A 23917-nucleotide genomic window follows, 5' to 3' on the forward strand; every position below is an offset into this window, starting at 1 on the left:
GTACCGTCTCACCAGGCGTGATGGTGTTCAGGAGCTTAGTAGCTCTGTTGTAATAGTACTGTTGCCACTACTTCGGCCCTACTAGAGCCTGGGTATCAGCTTCGGTGTCATAGTGGGGCTTAAGTAGGTTGTCTGCAACCAGTAATGGGGTTCTGCATCGGTGTCCCCTAAGATGTTGCGCAGGGCTGGTTCTGATTCCTTCAGTCGGAGTATTGCGTCAGTCTAATAGGGCCAAAAACTCTGACTGGCCAGCGTCCTTGCATTTCTTGAACAGTCGCTTTATGGTTTTGACGGCATTTTTGGCCTTGCCATTGGACTGTGGGTACCTAAGTGATAACGTCACATGTTCAAAACCCCAAGTTCACGCAAAGACGGAAAACTCTGCTGAGGAGAACTGAGCTCGGTTGTCAGTCAAAAGAACCTCTGGAATGCCAAACCTTGCAAAGACTGCTTTGAGCTCCTTTATGATTGACCTGAATGTGATCGAGGTGATGCGTGTAACCTCTATGTAGCTGCTATAATAGTCTGATATGACTGGAAGGATACGCCCGTCAAGGTCACAGAGGTCAACAGCCACTTTGGACCAGGGTCTTGTTGCAAAGTCATGTTGCAGGATTGATTCCTTGCTCTGCTCACTGCAGTGTTGCCATGCAGACATCATGCTTTGTGATGTATTCCTTCAGCTCCGTCATCATCCGTGGCCATTACAGACTGTCACGTGCTTGCCGGATGCAGGCCTCTACACCGATATGGGAATGGATGCGTGGGTTTCTGCCATTAGTTCCTTGCGAAGTGAGACTGGTACGACCAGTTGTTGCCCTTTAAAAACCAATTTGCCCTGCAGGGTGAGCTCATCTCCTATGTCAAAATAGGGATACAGACACTGGGCAACATCAGCTCTGTTCAAGGGCCAGCCATACTGTATAACCGATCATAGTTCTTGGAATATTGGATCATCCGCTGAGGTATTCTCAATTTGATGCCACTGGGCATCACTGACAGGAAGTGAAGCTTTGTGGTCTATCTCCTCTAGCTGATGCACAAGTGCAGACACATGCGCTTTAGGCGGGAAGGCTCTGCTGAGGGTGTCTGCAAGGAACAAGGAAGGAGCATTTGCTGAAGGCATTGTGGTGCTGAGTTGGGTGTTTTGCGGGCAATGACCTCCAAGGGCTTGTGATCTGTTTCAACTGCAAACACATCCCTGCCGTCGATGTATGTATCAAATCTTTCGCATGTGAAAACAATAGCTAACAGCTCTTTCTTGATCTGCGCGTGACATGTCTCCGGTGGTGTGAGAGCTCTGGAGGCGTAGGCTACGGGCTGCCCATCCTAGACCCGACTTTGATGCATCCCATTGAAGCGTAACTTCATCGCTGAGGTTGTAGTAATGCAGGACTAGGGTGTGAGTGACTGCTTCCTTCAGTTGGCAAAGCGCTGTGATCTGTGCATCTTCCCAGCACCTTTCAGCATCCTGCTATGTCAGCTTTCGTAAAGGTTTTGTCATACCCAACAGGTTGGGGAGAAATTTACTTGGGTATTGCACCATGCCCAGTAGCCTCTGCACTCCTGCCTTATCTGTAGGGGCGGGCATGTCGCGGATAGCCTTAACCTTGCCTGGGTCCACTCGCAGGCCATCACCGGTCACCACATGTCCAATAAAAGACACTTACATTTGTTTAAGTGTGAACTTTTCGATGTTAAGCTTGAGTCCGCAATCCTGGCACAGCTGAAGGAACGCCATCAGGTTCTTGTCATGGTCTTGTTTCGCTTGCTCTTGTGTTTCTCCGTAACCAACAACGACAACGTCATCGGCCACCACATCAACGTGGGACATCCCCTCAATCAGCTTGTACATCTTGTGCTGGAATATCTCTGGGGCTGACCGGATTCCAAAGGGCATACATTTCCACCGGTAGTGACCAAATGGCATGTTGAATGTGGTTAGATAGGACGAGCTGTCATCTAGTTTGACATGTCAGAAACCATTTCTGACATCAAGTTTCGTGATCACCTTGGCTCCGTGCAAACAGGTCGCTACATCCTCTATGGTTGGAAGAGGGTAGTGTTCTCCCTGAATCGCTTGGTTCAGGTCGTTGGGATCCAAACACAGCCTTATTTTCCCATCCTTGTTGGGAACAACCACGAGGGAACTGACCCATGGCGTTGGTGTTGTTACAGGGGTAATGATGTCTTGTTCCACCATAGGCCTAGCTCAGCTTTAAGCTGTTCACGTACTGCAACAGGTACTCGGCGGGGTGGATGCTGGACAGGACTCACCGTAGGGTGAATCTTGATATGGTATTCGGTGTCTAGTTGCCCAACCTCTTCTGCAAAAACTTCTGGGAAGTGTTTCAGAAGACTTTCTTTCAACATGTCCCCGTTTGTATTATCCGCCACTGAGTAGACTGCCACATTCCCTGTTCTTGGTTTGTTGATAGCGTCATTATCGGTGTATTGGACAATGTTAATGCCAATACACATCTTCTGCCCTAGAATGGGGTGAATGTCCTTGTGATCAACCGACTTGCAATCTAATAAGCACTTAAAACTGTCATGCCACACTCTCATGGTGACTTGTCCCACAACTGGAAGTTGGGGACCGCCATAGGCCGAGATAGTTAACTTTGAAGGCTTGACCTCTTTTAGATCAGGATCATTAGCAGCTTTCCTGTACAGCTGTACCGGAATGATGTTGCACTGTGCAGCAGTGTCGGCCTGAAAACATAGGTAATTCCCAGATGAAAGCTGTAGTGTCGTGAGTTGTTCATCATCGAGCGTGACAGCTGCAATGTTGCTAACCACGTATGTTTCGTCTGAATTGTCGTCAGGACCGATTTCTTGATCAACAGCCTTAATGCTTTGAGTCAGGTGTGGACCTCAACACTTTCCACTGCAACATAAGGCTGTGAAATGATTACGTTTACCACAGTTATCGCATGTTTTCCTGTGAGCAAAGCAGTTATTCAGATCATGTGTCTGCCCACAATTACCATATGCCTTTGTTGACTCATCAGTGTCTCCTTTGTCTCCTTTGTTGCCACATGGATGCCAACCAAATTTGTTGTGGAAACTTACTGAATTTACAGTGTCTCCCTTGCTGGCTTCTTTCATTTGTGCAGCTGTACTTTCCAAAGCATAGCAAATTTCATTGGTTTTCTTCAGTGTAAGCTGAGATTCTCGTAGCATTCTTTCCCGAGCTTTAACATCACAGATGCCGAATATTAAACAGTCACGCATTATCTCCTCGGGTGTGATAGTGTTGAACTCGCAGCCTTCGCCGAGTTTTCTAAGTGCCATTTTATATTAGTTGTAGCTCTCACCTGCTTCCTGAGCCTGCTTGTTAAGGTGATAACACTCGAAAGAGATGTTTTTGCAGGGTTGACAATAATCAGCGAAATGTTGCAACGCCAGCTCAATCTTATTCTTGTTTGCTTCATCTGCCCAGTCGAAGGTAGAGTAAAAATCTCTTGCGTCCTCTCCAATGACTGTCAGCAGTGTAACCACGTGTACTGGCTCGGATTTTTTGTTTAGCTCTGTTGCAAGTGCATAGTTGCTCCAGGCAAGATAAAACTTTTTCCATTTCTCCACTACATTACCATCATGAATCTTGAGTGGAGGAGGTGGTGGTAACATAAATCCAGTGGCCATGGTTGATTGTGTGATTGTGGGTTCGCTTCTTGTTGTTCCAGCTATCCCACTGCTGCCACCATGTAAAGATGTCATGGACAGGACAATAATTGCTTATGATTGTGCTTTAATCTTCAAGAGCCATTGTGTGGGAAGCCACCACCAGTGAGAGTATTGCAATCACTGAGACATCACATTACAGGGGAATCGTATTACTGTCTTTATGCTCAGTCACGTACGGGGAATCTTGTTGCAGGGGTACTCCCTTATTTGGGCTATACGAGGAGGTGCTGCTTGACCTCGCTGTCCTGAACAGGGTATATTTTACTCGCCTCTGTCCTAAACGGGGTCAGAACTTGTCCTTAACAGGGTATGGTATTACGAGCCAAGAGACGTTAACCGACCATTACAAAGTCGTCAATCAACATCAGATCATTTTCTGGACAAGAATGCTATTGTTGTCGTGAAAAAATTTTTTAACACTTATCAGTATTGTAACTAATGTGTATTGACAGAATAGATCATACCTGTAGGTCTAGTTTCTTTGTCTTTCTGTCCTACACAGGGTGGGGTTTTTACAGTATATTTGTCCTAAACAGGGTCTGGTTTCAAACCCCCGGTAGCTCCCCTATACCCAAACATGGGTCAAGTACCCCCCTCCCCCAGGTGTGGATCAACCCGTAAAATCTGTCCTTGTTCATGATTTCCATATGTCTCTCGAAGGCTGAGTTCCAGGTGCATTGTGGCAGAGGTAAAGTTATTTGTTAAGTTATGCATTAATGAAGACAGCTTTGGATTTGCAGCTGAAATATATTGAAGATAAACTAGACAGTGTTGGTCTGTTTTTTAGTAAAAATTTTAAAAACGCCAAGGTAAGCGCTTGTCATAAACAACAGCACCACAAATAACTTTATTTTACTGAACACCGTAGCGTAAAAAACAAACATCGCACACCGAAGGGTTTGAGATCACTGCAACACTGCAAGTTGGGATTTATTCACTGCATCATTGCTTAAAAAACAAAAGAACAAGCTTAAATTTTGGCTTGTAGGTAGCTTTAAAGCTCCCATTCGATTTGCATTCATGAAAATCTTCTCGCTCGCCCAAAGCACAGGAGACCCGAACACTTTATCAGCAATAACATATTAATCATTTACAAAATAAATGCAATGTTACTTACGTGTGTTCCTGGCTCTGTTTGAGCCGTTTAGAAGGGATTTGACTAGAAGCAAAGGCGGTTTACATTTCAAATATCAACTTGTCTGTTGCTTTGTAAATGCGCAGTCTGATCTTGTCTCGAGTTTTCACTATCTTCATTAACTATTAACTCTCATCGGATAAGTTTTTACCATCTTCATGAACTATTAACTCTCATCGGGGGAGAGATTCTCAGGTTTCAAAAAATCCTCAAACCTTCACAGATGGTGACTATATGAGATAATGCGTAACATTGCACAATCTCAAAAATTCTGTGAACCTGTTTTGAATACAGGATGATACTACAATTATCAGCTGAGTAAGGCATGATGGAAGTTTGGTCAGCAGGTTTTAATGTGAAAATCATGTTGTCACGGGCAACTGGCTCTGTTTCCGGTGGCATCTTGTGAGCCTTTGACATCAATGGCAACAAAGCACACAAAATAACTATAATTATTGTAGGCAATGCAACAGGCGACGCACGCCTGTTGATATTGTTACCTATGGAGATGAGGTAAGTTGCCTATGACAATACCATAATTTTAAGGCTAAAACTTTTTCACCAAACTTCTGTCATGTCTTACTCAACTGATAATCGTAGCAAAGATAAAAATTAAACAAGTGATGTAGTGCCAAATGGAATAATATTATTGTTTTTAATTTTTAAAGTTTCAAATTATGAAATGTAAATAGTCTTAACACGGTGATAATGTAAAAAGGTTGTGTAGCAAAATTTGTGGTGTGTTTTTCATTGTTTGTGTTGAATGAAACAGGTAAGGATTGGGAACAAGACAGTATAACAGCAAAAATTTCTGTATAACTAAGTGGCAAGCAGTATTTACATGCTCCTATCATCTAGTGAATGGATTCCTTTAAATACCTATCAGATTCCCAGTGCCTTGCTTACCTATATGTGCACATTAATTCACTACGGGTTTTCTCTCTCTTTAACCAAGTTAAATGATTGTATTGTAAGTTGTATCCAATTATTTAGCCACCCCCTCTCTTTCAGGAACTTGTACTTATAGTGTTTTACACATCCCTGTCATCAGGACTGCCTAGGCTGAATCTTCTCCCTCATATCTTTTGTCTGGGCAGTGATTGGCAATTCATGGTGAGAAGGATTCTTCTCAAATATTCCGCAGACAGTGTCCTCTTAAGAAAACTGTGGAGGAACGTTATGACACTCACAGGGATCCATATTCACAGTCGTCTCGTCATCCATGGCAACTAAAAAATTGTAGGGACATCCAAACCAATATGAAAACTTGTCTGGATGAGTTTAGTTTGACTCTACCATTTCTTAAGTTTTCCTGTGAGTTCCCTACATTCTGACCACTTGTCATCCATTTGGAACTTTAAGAAAACAGACAGAAAGATTTGTAGCTTTCCGTCATGATAAAATCGTCAGTTTGGTCCATCTTGGATGATGTGGTAGATATAGTAGATGTGGTATTCTCCATGAGTGAAATCATTGCAGGCTCAAATTTCATTTTCTCAACCGCTGATGCTCTGTGTGACACTCTACTACATCTGCATCAACTGCATCTGCAAAAACACGTGGCGTAATTGCATCAATTGTTTTGATCAGGACAAGGCATTTAGTAAAGGAAAAACAAGCCAAATACGAGTAGGAAAAGCAAAAGTGTTCCTTTCAGACATGGCAATCAAAGAAACCTTAGTTTTCGTTATTTTGTACCTGGATTTTGTTGTCCGCCGACAGCCACAACTACAGACATGAAGTACTGGGAGACTGGTCATGTGAATATAATTAAAAAGTAAACTTTCCATTTACATGCTGTTTTGCTGCCATTCTTGAAGGGCAAGTATGTCATCTGGCATACTTGCCCGGCTGACAACTTGCAGAAAAAACCAATATGGATCCCTGTGACAGAAATAACTGCATTGCTGAAACTGCATTGCTTTACTGAGTAAGTAAAAGACAAGACCTAGATTTTCATAAAAACTTCACTGAATTGCAGAGTGAGACTTCAACAATATATTGCAAAAATCTGTTTTCACAAGCCTTTCCAATGGGAGTTTTGTGGAAATTTGTCAAGTATTTGTTGTATTTCTGTAGTTCCCCAAATCTGTTGTTGTTAGCCAATTTTCCAACAGACTGTCACATTTTAACTGCCGACCGGCTAGCTCAGTGGTAGAGCACCAGACTAGCGTGCAGGAGGTTGTGGGTTCAAACCCTGGCTGGACCAACACTCAAGGTCTTTAAATAATGGAGGAGAAAGTGCTGCCTTTGTAATGACATCTGCAAATGGTTAGACTTTCTAGTCTTCTCGGATAAGGATGATAAACCAAAGGCGCCATCTCACTACTCTTCATAGTTAATTCTGTGGGACGTAAAAGAACCCACACACTGATCAAAAAGAGTAGGGGACGTAGTTCCCAGTGTGGTGGTCTATCTCTCATCTGATGGTTAAATGCTCAGAGATAGCTGCATAAGCTACTCTGAAATCTGAGGGTAAATAAAGTAATGTATGTATGTATCCCATCAAAAATTTTTTTGGCTATGCATCACTTGCCAAACTTATGTCTGTAACCCAGCTATAATGGACTGGTTGATAACTGCCCACACACTTATGGGCACATGCATACTATGTCTGAACAGCACATTGATAAAAAAATGCATGGAGTGGTAAAATTTGTTTTTACTCTTTCAGACAAGCAGGCAAAAGGGAAGACCTCTAAATCTGGAAAACGCAAAGGAAAGAGCCATAACCAGTCAGCTTCACCAGATGAATACGGAGATAGAAGAAATAACCTGATAGGAAGTAAGTTCTTTTACTTAAGGTGACATAGTGTCTTGGTGTCCCTTTTAAAGCCACACTCTGAGAAATGATTTTGACCTGAAAAGTTCTTCTCAGGAGATAATATCTAAAGAGTGTGTGAATCAATAGGGTTGCCATGGTCAGTGAAAAGTCAGGCAAAAACACAAATTTTTCAAGGGCAGGGAATAGGGAATTATGCAAACATCAGGGAAAATTTAAGTTCTTGTCAAAGTCAGTGAAAAGTCAGGGAATTTTGTTGGATTTGTTGGCCTAGTCAAATGCCATGTGTTCAAAATCCCGTGGAAAATGTAAAGAGATCAAAAATGAAGAGAAGACTATCAGTGGTTGGTGCAGAAGGCGACAAACATTATCAAACCACCAGAGATTTCTTTAATCTTTATTGTAGTTGATTAGTAGATTCTGGAGAGTTGATCTCTGTGGCCTGGAAGAACTAATACGATGAAGCTTGAATACAATTGAATGTTCGCAATACCGATGCTGATCGCAACTGAAATCGAAACCTAAAATTGTCTTGTCTTGAGCTGCCATTTCGCCCTTCTCATCAACATTGGGTAGTACTCGCATGCAAAGCGCTTCCAGAAATGGTTAAGCAGCATTTGAACAAATTCAAAACATTTACAGAGGTTTCTTGTTTCTTGGTATGGGCTTTGGGGTACTGTTGCAGCTGTTGCTTGACCAAGGATAATGTGGTTTGGAGACAAAGGCTGTGGGTCATTGGGATCATTGGAAGGGTATCTTAGTGGCCTACTGTTGATGAGGCATTCAACTTGTGCAAAAATTGTAGACATTTCATTCCAGGAAAGAGACTGAGAACCCATGATTGCTTTCAAGCGTGCTTTGTTTGCTTGATAAGACTCTCATAAATTTCACCTTGGCGTGGACTGAGGGGTGTGGTGAAAATCCAGCGAATTCTGTGGAGAGCAGAAAATTCTTCAATTTGATTTCTTCCTTCTTGTACTAGCTTCTTCAACTCCTTCTCAGTTCCGACAAATGACTGCCTTTGCCTGAGATCATCGTGTGTAGCCATCCATGGTGTGCTGCGAAATGCCGCAGGGCATGCATGAATGATTGAGTAGACAGATCTTCTTCAATCTGCAGGTGAATGGTGCAAACAGTTGCACAGGTGAACAGTGCTCCTCAGGCTTTCTTTGTTCTGTTTTGTCTAGTTTTCAAGTTGATGGGGCCAAAAAGATCAACACCAGTCACAGACAAGGGAGGGGAAAATGGTTTCAACCTCTCGGGTGGCAAATTGGCCATTGGGGTGCTATGTGGTGCCTGGTGAAGCTTTCTGCAAATTGTACAATCTTTGACCACTTCCTTTGCAAGGTTTCACAGGGTTCCAGATAATTTTCAAGGTATGGTGTCAATGAGGAATTCCAACGGGTCAATCTCCAATGCTTCCACCAAATCATCATAAATTTTCTATTAATTTGTCGGGTCATGTTGCTGACCTTGTCGGGTTTTTGACCTGAGACCCCTTACTTATCCGGAACACTGTTTCACCCACGAGTTATCCAGAACTTGCAGCGACTTTCTGACAGGGTTCTTTCAGGTCCACCATATACAACTTGAGTTTGTATTTCTCGCATGATCAGCTTGGATATGGATGGCTTGCTGGCAGAAGTATGGGATAGATCTCTTCATAGGTAAGAGGTGCGTGTCTTAGCCTTCCTCCTACTTTCACCACACCTTTAGCAAATGGTGCCAAATTACTAAAGCAATTTTGCCAATCTTCCAGATCTCTCTGTACCTACATTATCCAGTGGTGCTCTGCTTGATCCATCTCTTCTGAGACCAGAGGTCCTTCGTGTACTTTGTTACTGGATACCTGGTTTCTTGCTTTTTGCTTTGCATTAGATGGAAAACACATGCATGCAATAGGCAGTCATTGCCAGCTGGAGAAGGTGCTTGGCTTCAAAATATCTTGGTTCTGGACAATGGCTCCAACCAGTTTGTGTTTTGCATTCTTCATCTCGGGGTTATTTGCCATGGGGCTGTCTAGTTTCTCTGCGGGCCATTCTTCCCTGGGTTTCCTCAGGAAAGTGGGACCTTTCATCCATCAGCCATTGAGTTCCTCGATGGGAAGTCCTCTCCAGAGATCATCTACTGGGTTAAAGTCGATGGGAACTTATCTCCAATGCTCTTCATTCCATGTGGATTGGGTCTCTGCGACATGAACACCTACAAGTGCTTTCATAAGGGAGGAGTCTGAGGGAAGTCAGTGGAGAACTACCTTTGAATCAGACCATAATTCCATGGACTCGGGCTTCTCATTGAATTCTTCATAAATTGTTTAGACTAGCCTTGATGCCATTAGAGCTGCTACAATATCCAGATGCAGAACTGTACTCTGACGAAGGGGGGCTACTCTTGCTTTGGCTGAAATCAAGTAAACTTCAGGAACATCTGGTGTAGGCCACAGGGGGTATGCAACAGCTCCATAAGCATTGCTGCTGGCATCTTCAAAGACATGCAATTGAGACGGTCCACTTGTAATACTTAGCTTAAGACATCTTGGAAATTTCACGCCCTTAAGCTTCTCTATATCTTCAAACAAATTATGCCATAGGTCTTTGATCTTCTCTGGTAAAGGATCATCCCAGTCAAACTGCTTTGACCTCCAGATATCCTGCAGGGCAACTCTTGCCTTGATTGTAACTGCTGAAGCTAGTCCGAGTGGGTTGTGAATCTGAGAGAATCTGAGACTCTTTCCTTTGGCATGGCTGGCTTGACTGGATTGCTGTCTCGCTTTTCCTTTCTTTCTGGCTGGGAAGAGCAATGCCATTCTTTTATCTTAAAACTTCCTTGGGCAAGAGGTTTATCGAGTGCTGTCATTCGGCTTGCTGCTAACTGAGGGGTTGGACACAAGTGAATCAGATCGTCCATATAATGATCACGGCGCAAAATTACGGCTGCATCAGTGTACTCACTCTCATTTTCTTTAGCAATCTTCAGCATAACATCACTGTCCATGTCGGGTGATGGTTTGTCCCCAAAGGTCACTCGCAACAGGAGTTACTTGGTGGGCTGTTTCTTGGTTTGGAGATTTCACCACAGGAAATCCATGAACATGAGTGTCTCTCTCCGGTAGGAGGATTTGTTGGTACATTTTGGAGATATCCCCAGCAAAACCAACAAGGTCTTCACGGAAACGCAGCAGACACCCAGCAAATTTCCAATGAGGCAAGGTCCTTTGCAGAGGAAGGAATTCAGAGAGGCTCCCTGATATTGGGAGGCGGGGTCAAAGACAACACTAAGTGGAGTACTTGGTTTGTCTGGTGAGTAAACACCATGATGTGGCAGGTAACATCAGGCTGTGATTCTTCTTCTGTTAGTGGGTGAGCCCAGCTGTTTTCTATATACTCCTCTATCGTGCAGTTGTGCATCTTTGCCTTTCCTTTATTCTTAGACAAGCTTCTTTCCAAAAATTTGAGCCGTTGCTCTGCTAGCGGATACTTGTTTGGTAGTAGGTGAGGATCCTTCTTCCATGGTAGGCCTATAACATAATAATTCTCTTCTTTAGTGCAGGAGCCTTCAAATAAATCCATAGCCATTCAGTCTTCTGAGGACATTACTGTCTTAGGACATGAACAGTCATGTGCCTGTACTGGTAACCCCCAGATTCTTAAATTCGTAAAATCTTTCCATGTTCAGTTTCTGAACAAAGCTGATGGAACAAAACTGGGTGGTTCCTTTGGAGCTGTCTGAGCCAATCGCGTGCCATCCTAGGCGTGTCCACTTCCCCACAGCCTGGAATGGCAGACCTTGACACACCTCTTCTTCAGCATGAAGATGGTATACTGGACTCCTAATATCAAGTCAATGGGTCCAGCCTTATGAGGAAATTCGACATCGCGTAGGTGTGAGAAAGACTTCAGCCATGGTCTATTGGGGACAGGAATATTTAAGATGGTCTTGTCGATTTCAAGGGCTTCAATGGTGAATTCTTCTTCTTTGTCCAGGGGGGAGATCCAGAATTTCAATTGCCTACTTGTCATCTGTTGAACTCTCTCGCTGCCAGCAACTGCCAGGTCAATTTGCACGTTTCTTCTCTGAAGGCCATGTGCTTTAGCAAAGTCCTTTCAGATCACGTTTGTGACTGCTTCACTATCCACGACAACATTCCCTTCCCGGACTTTTCCATTCACTGCTTTAAATTGGACTCAAACCACTGGCATGATACTTCCTTTATCAAGGATTGATGCCACTCCGCTGTTAGTAGGAGGGTCTGTATGGAGCAAGGGTTGATGAATTCGGGTGTAGCCATTCTTGCCGCATTTATTGCTGGACCTGCATTCCCTCATCGGATGGCCTCTCACTAAACATGAAAAGCAAAGGCAGTGGTTCTTTGCATGTTGTATTCCCTCTTCTGGCATACTATTAACCATAGTGGGGCAGTCATGACTCTGCTCTGCCTGACAAATGTAGCACTTGGGGAGTTTTCTTGGGGCCTTTTAATTGGAATGAATTCCTCTTCTATTTTCTCTTCAAAAGCCAGTGTTTCATGAAGTGTCCATCTTATGAACTTCACCAAAATTGGGATCAAATTCCGCCTTGACACATTTCCTCACAAAATTGCTAATGTGTCCCAACTGAGGGATATTGCTCTTTTCTCTAATGTCTGTGGCCACATTTTTCCACTTTTCAATTAGATGATATGGCAAACGTCTGACAATCTTTGGGAGATTGTCATTGGCATTGACGTCGGCGAAGTAATTGTTTTGGCAAAGTGTTGCTAAGCAATTGATCATGTCAAGGGAAAACTCATGAAGGTCCTGTCTGTCATCATGCTGAATTTTTCTTCTTTCCTTGATTTTTCTGATGAATGTTCTAGCAATGATGTTTGGCTGGCCAAAGTTTTCCTTTAGTGTTTTCAATGCGGTGACGTACATGATTCCTTGTGAGCCAAGACCAGATATTGTGCGCTCTGCATTGCCAGTGATATGCATAACAGCATTCTCAATTGCACCATTTGCGTGTCATTTTTCAAGTGCGGCTTGTCATGGATGTGGATTCATCATTTTTTTCATTATTTTATTTCTTAACCCATTGACTCCCGTGCCACCCATAACCGCCCATGACGAGCCTTGGCCTTTGTTCCACTTCTGACGTCATCAGCTTTGACCAATATTGGCATCATCCATACTCAACTTCTGCAGGAGTAAAAGATTTTTCCAATGATACCCAGATCAGGGTGATTGCCTCAATGGACCCTGAAATATGCACGAAAATGCTATGAAATTTGAGTGAAAAACTCAGAGCGAAATTTCTTGCAACTATGGGTGGCTACTCCAGAGTGAAAATTGCCTGTCTCAAGGACGCTTTCTCAGACTTTTTCGAACTCGAAGCAAGCCCAGTAGAAGGTCAATCACTGCAGCAAAAAGATAAGAAAAGGAAAAAAAGGAAAGGCGAAAAAAAAAACAACAAAAAAAAACGAAAAGCCTAAAGAAATTTTGATTTCTGCGCATGCCCAAGCAAACATGTCATAAAATGCGATGCTAGTGGAAAGAAAAGCATGCTGTCACATTACAAATGCCTTTTTGAGCAGATTGGAGCTAATTTGGCTCATATCCAGCCTGAAAATCTCCAAAATGTCCAAAAAGTGTGTTTTTGGCAAAAAGTCCTGGGAGGCAATGGGTTGATAAAATCTACATTTTACAGAACATTTGCCAAGCGCATTGTGTTGGTGTACAGAGCCGTTACAAAATATGTAACGCTAAAAGACACAGTGGAGTATAAAATTGAAAGACAGCTATAACAATCTGACGACATCAAATGAAAGTAAATTATATGTGCATTTATCTCCTAATGAGAAAATCCCAGAATATCTACTTACTTTCACTCGAAAACAAAATGAGAAGACCATACAGGAAATTTACAATAACAACAGGAGTGAACGAGTTTGAAATTTTTGACTTCCTTTCCATTGTCATTAAAATTTTGAGACAAAAGTTTAGAAAATCGAGGTGTACATGAGTTGCAGATTCAAGTCGAATAGGTATTTTTCACAGAAAGTCGACACAATCAAAGATAAAAGTGATTTTCTAACGTTCCATTCATATTTTTGAACCAAAGTTTTGGTTCGAATTTCAATGTTAAACATAACCATTTTGTCCAGCTAGTGAAAACATTTGCATCGTTCATTTGGTTCGTTTTGTTTCCATCATTTGGATCGTTTCTATCGTTTGCAATGTTTCTATCGTGCGTTTTGCTTTTATCATACGTTCGTATCGTTTCTATCATTCGTTTGATTTCTATTTTAAGTATCGTTTAGAACCCGGGTTTTGAACTATCTTTGGCGTCATTGTTCTTGCGTCTGTTACTTGGTGACTTGCCGCTGGCACATGAATGTTGACTTCAGCTTCAATTGATGCACTGTTCAGGCACAGGCAGGCACAGGTTAGGTACAACGAATGCAAATTTTACATAGTTTATAAATCTTCCAACGTGCAGATCATTTAAAATGTTCATCAACATTGTTGAAGGATGGCTTTAGAGTTATTTCACTGAAAGCATTAGCGAACCTGCTTTCCCAATGCATCTAAAAAACGTGCAAAATGTTTGAAGTAAATTGCTTGTAAACGGTACTTGGAAGACTGTTGAAGTATCATTTTTGTTCCTAAACTGGACCAGAACCACACTCCTCTTCCTAAATTTATTGCGTGACGATCCAGTGCTATGAGAGGTTTGAACTCAGTGAACTTGGGATCAGCTGAAAGTTTTGTGGCTTTCAGTGGCAGCATTAAATTACTCATGTCATGTCAATTTCTGTTACATCAAGGCATGTTTAACATGACAACTTGTTTTAAACTACAAACGAAACCTTCTGTGCCTTTGTAAAAAAACCTAAATGGATTCCAGATGAAACGATTGTGTTGACTCTTTTTGTTAACTTTTGATAAAATACAATTACAGGCTGGCCAATCAGAATCGTTGGTTCCCACAGCTAGTAAAATTCCAGGTTGAATGAAGCAGAAAGGTTTACCACTGATTTATCCATCTTTTTTTTTTGTATTTAACAGCTGTATCAGTTGATATATCTTAATTTTTGTGACATTAATTTTAGCTAATCGAGCAATTGATCTTAACTTCAGCGGAAGATAAGATCTTTCAGTTTTGACATGCATTTTCTTGTCTGCACGAAACAACCTGTTAGAAGGTTTTTCAACATTTCAAAACAATACAAAATTGGTTGCAACAAACAGATGATCATTTTGTTTACCAAGCCAGTTTTTTGCATGAAAGGTCCCTGGAAATCCCTCACAATGTCAACTGATCATATACCAGGCACGATTTACGGTTAGGTTTGGAGGGTAAGGGTTTTCTGTAAGGTCTTACAACCTTACAGGCTCAATAAAACAGTTTAGTGTATGGCCTTCGACTCGTAACATATTAACATATTTAGTATTGTTATCCATTACCATGGCAACTAGTGGAAAAATGATTCTACATCTACCACATTATGCATTTTGCCTTAGGGCTCACCAAGTGAGTTTACAGCATTACATCCTTACAACCTTGCAACCCTACTACCTTACATCCTTACAGCCTCACAACCCTACAACCTCACAACCCTACTGCCTCACAACCCTACTGCCTTACAACCCTACTGCCTCACAACCCTACTGCCTCACAACCCTACGGCCTCACAACCCTACAGCCTCACAACCCTACTGCCTTACAACCCTACAGCCTTAGATCCCTCCAGCCTTACAACCCTATGGTCTTACATCCTTACTTCCCTATGACCTTACAACCCTACAGCCTTGCAACCCTACGGCCTTACAACCATACAACCTTACAACCCTATGGCCTTACAATCCTACAACCTTACAACCCTACTGCCTTACAACCCTACAGCCTTGCAACCCTACAGCCTTACAGCCTTACATACCTACAGCCACACAACCTTGCAGCATTATAACCTTACAGCCTTGCAACCTTTGATATCTATCTTCTTTTATTTAAGGATGGTGCCTACTAAATACAAAGATCTTTGCATGGGCTGTTGGAATCCACAAAGAAAAATTGGAGTAGCCACACATTTTTTTCGAGATAATTAGCCTTGAACAAACCCCTGCCCTGGTTCACAGTTTTTCTTGCGCATCCAAAGTCGCCCAATCTCCGCACAGAAATGAAATGTGGCAAGTAAGTACCTGAAGCGTTTTAGCAAGATTCCGTGTTTAAAAATACGAAAATTCTTTTTTTTTCATACTGCGATCAGTAATCCGAGGTATTCAATTTACTCCAAGTAGTATTCGAAGTGGTTTGAGGACCGTTGAATTGGAAGATCACTGAAGATTTCCGAAACAGTAGTGTGACACCTTGCCAGGTGCGGAGTGTTACCACGCATTGGTCTCTACCACTCCCTGTTATTGGCAACTGATGAGATCCAGAAGGATCGAAACCAGTGGTAAATATGCCAGGTGCGGTATTGCCTGATCTACAAGGTTACGAGCCTCCTAATAAAAGAGGGACTATTAACAGTCTCAAGAAAACCTAACAACATCGCAAATAAAAGCAATGACAACCACAACATGGAGCTGGATGAACAATCATAGGAAGAACTCCTAAATTCAGAGCTTTTTGCCTGAACAAAACCACACAATATCATAAACAACACGCAAAACAGTCCACAGACTTGCGTGTGAACATCTACATTTGCAGTTCCAGAACGTACAAACTAGAAGGACAAAAAGTTCGATGAAATTGATTCAAGAAACATAAGAACTATTCTCTAAGACATACTCATAGCTTTCAACAAGGAAAGCTACAGCTATCTCTGGCGAAGCCAGACAAAGATAAATATTACACCCATGATAACAAGTAGCATAACTTGCAACAAAACCACGCAGACCTATGACCTCTAATGGCTCTACTCTGGTGAAATGTCTTCCTAAAAACAGGATTATTGCTTAGCGAAATATTCAAAGATCCCCCTATCGTACCATACAAAAGAGGCAGATCGTCAAAGATATACTAGTTCAACCAAAACTTTTAAAGCGGCTATTACACGTGGATAGGAGTTGTGTAGGCCTGTCACCCCATTGTTATCACTGCCCATACGGATGGGCACCAGCATGGCCTAGAGAGCTGTCACAATGGTTAAAAAAAGTGACTTATTTCGGGGAATTTGGCTATATGAACAATTTATGTCTTAGAAAAAGTATTATTTTAATGTTTTAGAGTTCCTTTAGGGATAAATTCACGCTTTTGTAGCTAATCTCAGTGACAGATGTTTCTGTGACCAGAATCTTGGAGAGAGTCTTTGCATATCTACCTTCTTTCATTTCCCAGATTCTGGACTTTATCTATTGAACGGTTTTGATTTTTATTTTGATGTATTTTGAATTGCGTGACACTGAAAACCAGCAATTGAGAACAGCACCGCCGACTTTGTCCCAAAAACTCGTCTAAAAAAGCAAAAATGTATTCTTTCTTGGCAATCATCTGTGAAAAGTTGCTAAAGACCTCTCAATTAACGTATGTCTGTATCATGTTGTTGGGTAACAACAGTCTAATACAACTCTTGAGTAAATTTGTCAACTTGCTACTGATGCTACTGATGTTATAAAGATAGCTTATGTCCGTTCATTTGGATGACCAGTTAGATCACTAACTTGGCATAAAAACTAGAAAACAAGATCTCTTTTGGCACTCTCTGCACTCTCGGTATTCTGTAACTAGTTTTCAGTAGGTTCCAGTTCTCCACTCTGCTCGCTTTTATTGTTGTAAGGCCTGACAAGAAATCCTTACACTGTAATGGTGTCCGTAAATCGTGCCTCAGATGGGAAAATGAATGATAGAAGCAATAGAAACGGAACGTTTGGCACGATTTAACACCGAAAAACCAAACGAACGTTAGACACGTTGTAAACGCTTCAAACACTGCAAACTCTGCACCATTTGGGATTGAAAATGTAACGCCGCGGCCGATCAGTGAGTCATGTAAAGTTTTCTGCTTGTTACTCGCTAACCCGGCAAAAAAGAGGAGATTCAAACAACAACTCCACGAGCTGATATAACAGAGAATCTATGACTACAATTATTTTCGTTCACATTCAGTCCATAACAAAAAATATTCGAGTAAAAGTCGGGCATTTGTCAATAGTTAGCGACTGTACACCAACACTGTGTGCATATCCAGTTGGACTGGCCTGCAAATAGCTGTGCTAGTCTAGGCAGGCCAGTCTATCAATAGTTACAAATGATTTATTATTATCATTATTACTTTTATTACTATTATAGAAAAAATAGAGAGTTAGAAAAAAAAGTGAATAAAATAAAAAGGAAAAGTGGGAAAAGAATGTGATTTAATAGATAACATATTTTTGTTTGTTTGTTTGATTGTTGCTACTGCTACTGACATTTTAATTTAGAAATGATCCTGCAAACCTCAATGAAGGAATCTTCATCCTTGAGAACACTTAGTAGTTTGTGTTTTAATTCTGAGTTTGAATGATTTCTTTGGTAGTTCTCTCGGAGAGCTTGGTATCTCATTCCGTAGATTAGAACCAAATCTTGAAAAGGCAGTTTTTGTATTTCAAGTCTTGAAGCTTTTGTGTAAAAATTATCTGAAGTAGAAGAACATGTGTTGTAAGAATGGACACTAAACATTTTCGTAAATAAATTACATATGTTAATTGGGACAGAAGCAGTGCTAACGTCATGCATCAATTTAGATAAAGTTTTATAGTATAAAAAGTTCAGAGGCAAAAACTTAGCATTAATAAACAGTGGAATGTTATGTTCATTTTTCTTTGCGAAGTACATGAAATGTAATACACGTTTTTGTCAGATAATCCATAAGTGATATAAGGAGAGATTAAAGACTGATAAATATTTAATAGGGAAATCTCTTAATCTCTTATGTTTTTTGAGGGAAATCTCTTACATTTTGTACGTGCACACGCTCATATGCGCACGCTAATGACACAAAAATTGTGCACAGTAGGGATGTGCAATGCAATACTAAGGAATTACCTTAAGGTTTTCGTCCACGTATAAGATATTAGTGTCCTCAGCAAAAAGATAGAAATTGAGTTCTTTGGAACAGGTGTAAATATCATTGATATACAATAAAAACAATAATGGGCCTAATATGGAACCTTGTGGAACACCACAAGTTGTTAAGGTTCTTTCAGAGATATGTGGACCAACTTGTGTTGTTTGTGTCTGGTCTTGCAAATAGGATGAAAACCAATTGCTCATTATTCCCTGAAAACCATAATGGTTAAGTTTATCAAGTAAGATGGCGTGATCTACTGTATCGAATACTTTCCTTAAGTCTATAAAAACACCACACGAAAAAAGACGTTTGTCCATATTACTCTGAATAGTATTAACTATGTTAATAATTGCATGCTGGGTTGAGTGTTCTTCACAGAATCCGTATTGAGAGCGATAAAGTATGTCTTCTCCATTTATGAAAACTTTCATTCTTTTGTACATCAATTTTTCAAAAATTCTGTTGAAATTGGACAGTAAAGATATTGGCCTGTAATTATTTGGTTTAGTTTCATCATCTGCCTTAAATATGGGTATGATTTTTGACATTTTAAGTTTTGCGGGATACTTGTATGTTCCAAGTGATATAGGTGAATTAAAGATTTGTGCTAAGTCATGACTTAGAACGTCACTTGCACACTTCAATGCCAGAGTAGGGCAGGAGTAGGGGCCGTGTGACTTATTGTTAGGAATAGAAAATATTTCCAGGCGAATTTCAGCTGGAGTGATGGGTTGAAAAAAGAAGGATGAGACGGGTGATTTACATTTCCCTAAGAAATCAGTGAAACATTTTGGAGTTGAAGGTAATTGATTTGCTAATTTTTGTCCCAATGTTGCAAAATGCTCATTGAGAATATTAGGTAATATTGGGAGTCGGGTCACGGGAGACCTCATTATTGTTCTTGAAGTCCTTTAGTACACTAATTGATTTATTCTTCTTGGTTTTATGATTCAATATGTTATTTATTCCCATCCAAGTTTTTTCATATTATTTATGTTGGCCTCGAAATATTCAAAGAAATATTGCTTTTTACTAATTCATGTTAGACTGCAGATTTTATTTCTATAAAATTTATATTTAGCGTCATTGCCAGATAAATATAGCTTGTTTTTAATCTTAATTGAAGTTCTTATTCCTTTAGTTATCCAAGGTTTAGAGCATTGTTTCGCCTTGCGGCGTGAGAGTGTCCTCATAGGTGCATGCTTGTTTACAATTTTGTTGAACTCGCTGTAAAAAGAAGAAAACATCTTATCCATGTCATTTGTTGCATTGGAGAAACATGCTACTCCAATTAACTTGAGAAAGGTCATGATTAAAACAATCTGCGGAAAATTGTGAGTAATCACAAACTTTGGTTTTTGGGGATTTTGTAGGCTTTTCCCTAACTGATTTCATAATGCAAAACTGAGCAAAATGATCACTTAGGTCAGTAATCAAATGGGTGGCTGAATTGTTCTGAACACATGTTGGTTTATCAATGGTAGGAATGAGATAACAGCTTTGGAGAGCTACCACGAAATCATGACTATACCGAGGTCTCAAATTTTAATAGGTCAATGTTGAAATCTCCTATGATATAGAGTTGTTTTCCAGTTGAAGTTAATTTTTCAATGGTTTCTTCAAAATAGCTTTGAAAGCGGTCAGGAGAGTTATGTTGTCTGTACATGACACCACAAAACTGTTCAACAAACTCCACATATTGTAGTGGCCCTCTATTGAATGGGACTAGCCTTATAGTTGGAATATCCTTGCTTGCTTCCAACTTGTATAACGCATCTGTGATAGACATTTCACGTACAGCAGATGAAAGACATGTTTCTTCAAATTCCACCAGATCATTTATCCAAGCATCGACGGGACAGGCTATTTTAGGAGGTTGAATAACTCCAGATCGTGTGACTTTAGGTTGGCAGGAAGAACTGATGCTGAGCCGCTTTCTGTTTTTGGTTGTCCCAACGAGCTTTCTTTTGAAAATGCATTATTAGCAGACGATTCGTTTCGCTGCAAATTGTTATCAACTTTGGGAGAGAAACTTGCTTCCAAATCTATGTGGCCATCTATGGCGGTGGTGGATCATGTTCCTCCAAATGGCTGCTCCCTTGTGTGGTTGAAGGCCCTTGTTGTTGAGCAATGCCAGTAATGTCTTACTGTTGACCACTCGGGCTATCCAAATTCTCGCCAGCTCCATGAGATGCACTTGGCTCTGAACTTTCGCTCCCTTGTGCAATTAAACCAGGGCATTTCTTACTGAACGAAGCTAGGGGTGGGAACACTGACTTATTGTTAACCACTAGCAATTGGGCCACCCAGTGTTTTGAAGTGTGTCTCAACTTCTTCTTCAATACCAAAGACATCATCGGTGAGCAAATTTTCCCACTCGTCTAACTTCGGAACTTGGCTGAGGTCTACATAGCCGTAATGCTCAGCATGTACATCACGTGGCAGTTGAAAATCTTTTTGCAACTCCTCGATTTCCATTTCTATACGTCGTTTTGTTTGGTCCTAATCTGTAATAAATTTCGGACCCTATTTATCGTATGCGGGACTTTACCTCTGAGTTGCTTTCTCTTATTTTTCAGCATTCGGGGAGGGTTCTCTGGTCCCACTGAACTCAACTTAATGCTGAGAGGATGCAATAACTTCTTCACCATCGGACATAGTTCCTTGACTTGTTTGTTCCTAATTACCGAAGATGCATATGTCCTTGTTGCTTATAGGTCGGCTCTGCTACTTGGACGAGGCTTGTTGCTCTTCAGAAATTTTGGTGCAGAAGGCGACAAATGTATCAAACCACCGTAGATTTCTTTAATCTTTATTGTAGTTGATTATTAGATTCTGAAGAGTGGATCTCTGTGGCTTGGAAGAACTAATACAATGAAGGTTAAATACAACTGAATGTTCGCAGTACTGACGCTGATCGCAACTGAAGTCGAAACCTAAAATTCTAGTCCTAAAACAAACTATTCATGAGCTGTCTAATAAAGGAAAACACAATTGCTAAACTATTTAAGACCAACAGAGAAACAGAGAAAAATAATCACGCATATTTCGATAATCACGCATTGTTCAAAGTCACGCATTCTTTGTAAATCACGGGCTGTTCGTGTTCATGTTCATAGATCATGCAACGAAAATAGAACTGTTCATAACGGTGGTCTGCAAAAGAAGCTGAAGCTAATTTAAAAGTGGATTTGGCTTATTTGATAATTCACCTAATTCAAGGTCAGTGAAAATTGTTTTGAGGTCAGTGAAAAGTCAGGGAATTTTTTGGGTTCTAATAAGTGGCAACCCTGATCAAGTATCATTTAAAAAATGAAATAATTGAACAAATGAAGTGGCAGCATAACTTTTACATGCTAAAAGAACCTTTCCTCCAAAATTTTAGGTGACCTGTGTGTCAAGGTTTTTTTGACAATTAAACTTCAGAACATAAAAGGCATTAGGATATTTTTTGGGAAATCAGCTTCTCCTAAACATTCTGCTGAGTCTAGCTATGAATTCCTTCTTGAAAGCTTTCCATCAGCTTTACATTCCTATAGAGGTACTGATTACTCAAAAAAAAAAGATGGGGGTGTGAATCATGCAAGACAATGTTATTTATGATCTTAAAAATACATCCTGTTCAACATACTCTTCCAAGCATTCAGTTAGTTGGGGTGCAGCACAAAAAACGGTGCAGGAAAAAATAAAAAAGCACAATGAGAGGAAGCAAAAGAACGCCTGTGGGCAAACTTAACAAAAGGTCCTTCCGACCACTTATAGACCGACTACTGGGACCTGTAACATGACCAACGGCTTGTGGCTTTCAGTTGTCAACCTTATTTTGAATGCAAGTTAACAACATATTCTGGAATATTTCAAACTTTCTCCCTCAAAAGCCAACACTTGGAGACTTTAAAAGATATCTTGCAATAGAGACAAGCCTAAACAAAGTATAAACACTACATGGCAAATCAAAGAAGTGTCAAACTCTGCAAAGCGAAAGGTCGATCGACTGAAAACAGAACGGCAAATGTACATATGTCATGGTGGGAGTCGTGTAGGTCCGTCAACCCCATTCATTATCGCCAGGAGTGCTAGACAAACCACCATGATCATGGAGATGGTGCGAACTTTTACATTCAGTGAAGAAATAACTCGTAGAAAGAGTTGAAAGATTAAACTCTTTCCAAAAACCGGTGGGAAGGATTGCAAAGACATCTTCCATAGACCATATTTTTTATGCAATCCTTCTGTTCTTAGTGAAGGCATTCCACATGAGGAAAATCTTTTTTTAGTGTGATGTTTATCACAGATTTGAACGCCACATCACTCGTTGAAAAGTCTCTGACCGCCGCCATATTGCATTCTCATCTACGTCAGTAACACTCAAGTGTTGACAAAACCTGTCAAAATTGACCAATCAGAGGGTATACCAGATCCTCGTATACCGGAACAACCTTTAAAGTGGACTTAACCCCCATTTTTTTTTTCCGCTAAAACAAATCTACCTGTTATTTGAAATACTTCTGTGAGAAAATTTTTGGATTCAGTTAAAACCTCAATTTTCTGTGCCCTGATGAAATCTCGAAAGTAGCTCCAAAACACCACCATTTTGTTTCACGACCATGTTTGAGGAGAATCGATCCAGCAGCTGTTGTGACACCTGCTCGCAGGGTATCCATGAGTCTTCTTTCCTGCTTTTCATTTGCCTGCTCCTCCACTTCATATCTAGCTCTCCATTCCTAATATACAAGCAGCTCATCTGCAAAGAAGTCTTCCCTTCGTCGCTTGAAATATTGCAAATTGTTCTCAAAGCTGTAAGTAGTGACTTCACAGTTGTCGAAGTTGTTGTCGTGCTCGATCGAAGTTTATTTTGGAGTCTTCCAAATCAGAACTTAACTCTGACTCCAGTGACAGAAGAGAAATGATTCTGAAACTAAACGTGGACGTTTTAGTCCCAAAATATATTGGAACAATTAGTTTTGTTCTCCACTTTCTCAAGCAAATACAGAGATCTGACTGAGGCGCCATTGTGTTTAGTCCCTGGGTAGACATCATCAGCAACCACTGCCCCAGACTCCCTAAAACGCGGTCACACAACACTTCAAGCACAACTTTGAAAAGGCATAGAAAATCGAGGATTCAACCAAATTCAAAAATTTTTTCACCCAAATGCTTCGAATAACAAGGGATTTGTTTTAGCGAAAAAAAAATTGGGGGGTTAGGTGCACTTTAAGTTTGCCCACAGGCGTTCTTTCACTTCCTCTTGCCACACTTTTTTTTATTCTTTTTTGTGCAA

The 23917-nt window shown here is 40.8% G+C and overlaps 3 protein-coding genes and 1 pseudogene across 7 annotated transcripts in view; 1 reads left to right on the top strand and 3 right to left on the bottom strand.

The window, feature by feature from the left end:
- Positions 1–23917, top strand: part of LOC145462388 (A-kinase anchor protein 10, mitochondrial-like) — a 77106-nt gene that overhangs the window by 23081 nt on the left and 30108 nt on the right. For 2 of the 5 annotated variants that reach the window (XM_081445902.1, XM_081445901.1), the window contains 2 exons: positions 7500–7610; positions 21756–21858. Coding sequence is in view for 2 of the 5 variants with exons in the window: in XM_081445898.1 (XP_081302024.1) it covers positions 4327–4378; positions 7500–7610 (163 nt within the window). In the remaining 3 variants the exon portion in view is untranslated. Of the gene's footprint in view, positions 1–4315; positions 4379–5249; positions 5339–7499; positions 7611–21755; positions 21859–23917 lie in introns of those variants that run through there. The other 3 variants (XM_081445900.1, XM_081445898.1, XM_081445899.1) reach the window with 3 other exon arrangements.
- Positions 2878–3297, bottom strand: LOC145462491 (uncharacterized). Its single transcript, XM_081446027.1, has one exon. The coding sequence runs from the start codon at positions 3295–3297 to the stop codon at positions 2878–2880; it is 420 nt and encodes a 139-aa protein (XP_081302153.1).
- Positions 3304–3723, bottom strand: LOC145462490 (uncharacterized). The gene has a single exon (XM_081446026.1). The coding sequence runs from the start codon at positions 3721–3723 to the stop codon at positions 3304–3306; it is 420 nt and encodes a 139-aa protein (XP_081302152.1).
- On the bottom strand, positions 11223–21703 carry LOC145463623 (uncharacterized; annotated as a pseudogene).

This window comes from Orbicella franksi, chromosome 12 (genome assembly GCF_964199315.1).
Source record: "Orbicella franksi chromosome 12, jaOrbFran1.1, whole genome shotgun sequence".
Lineage (NCBI taxonomy): Eukaryota > Metazoa > Cnidaria > Anthozoa > Scleractinia > Merulinidae > Orbicella > Orbicella franksi.

What these genes read in the sequence shown, in the direction of transcription:
- LOC145462491 (XM_081446027.1), bottom strand. Translation starts at nt 3,297, where the DNA reads ATGGCACTTAGAAAACTCGGCGAAGGCTGCGAGTTCAACACTATCACA.
- LOC145462490 (XM_081446026.1), bottom strand. Translation starts at nt 3,723, where the DNA reads ATGACATCTTTACATGGTGGCAGCAGTGGGATAGCTGGAACAACAAGA.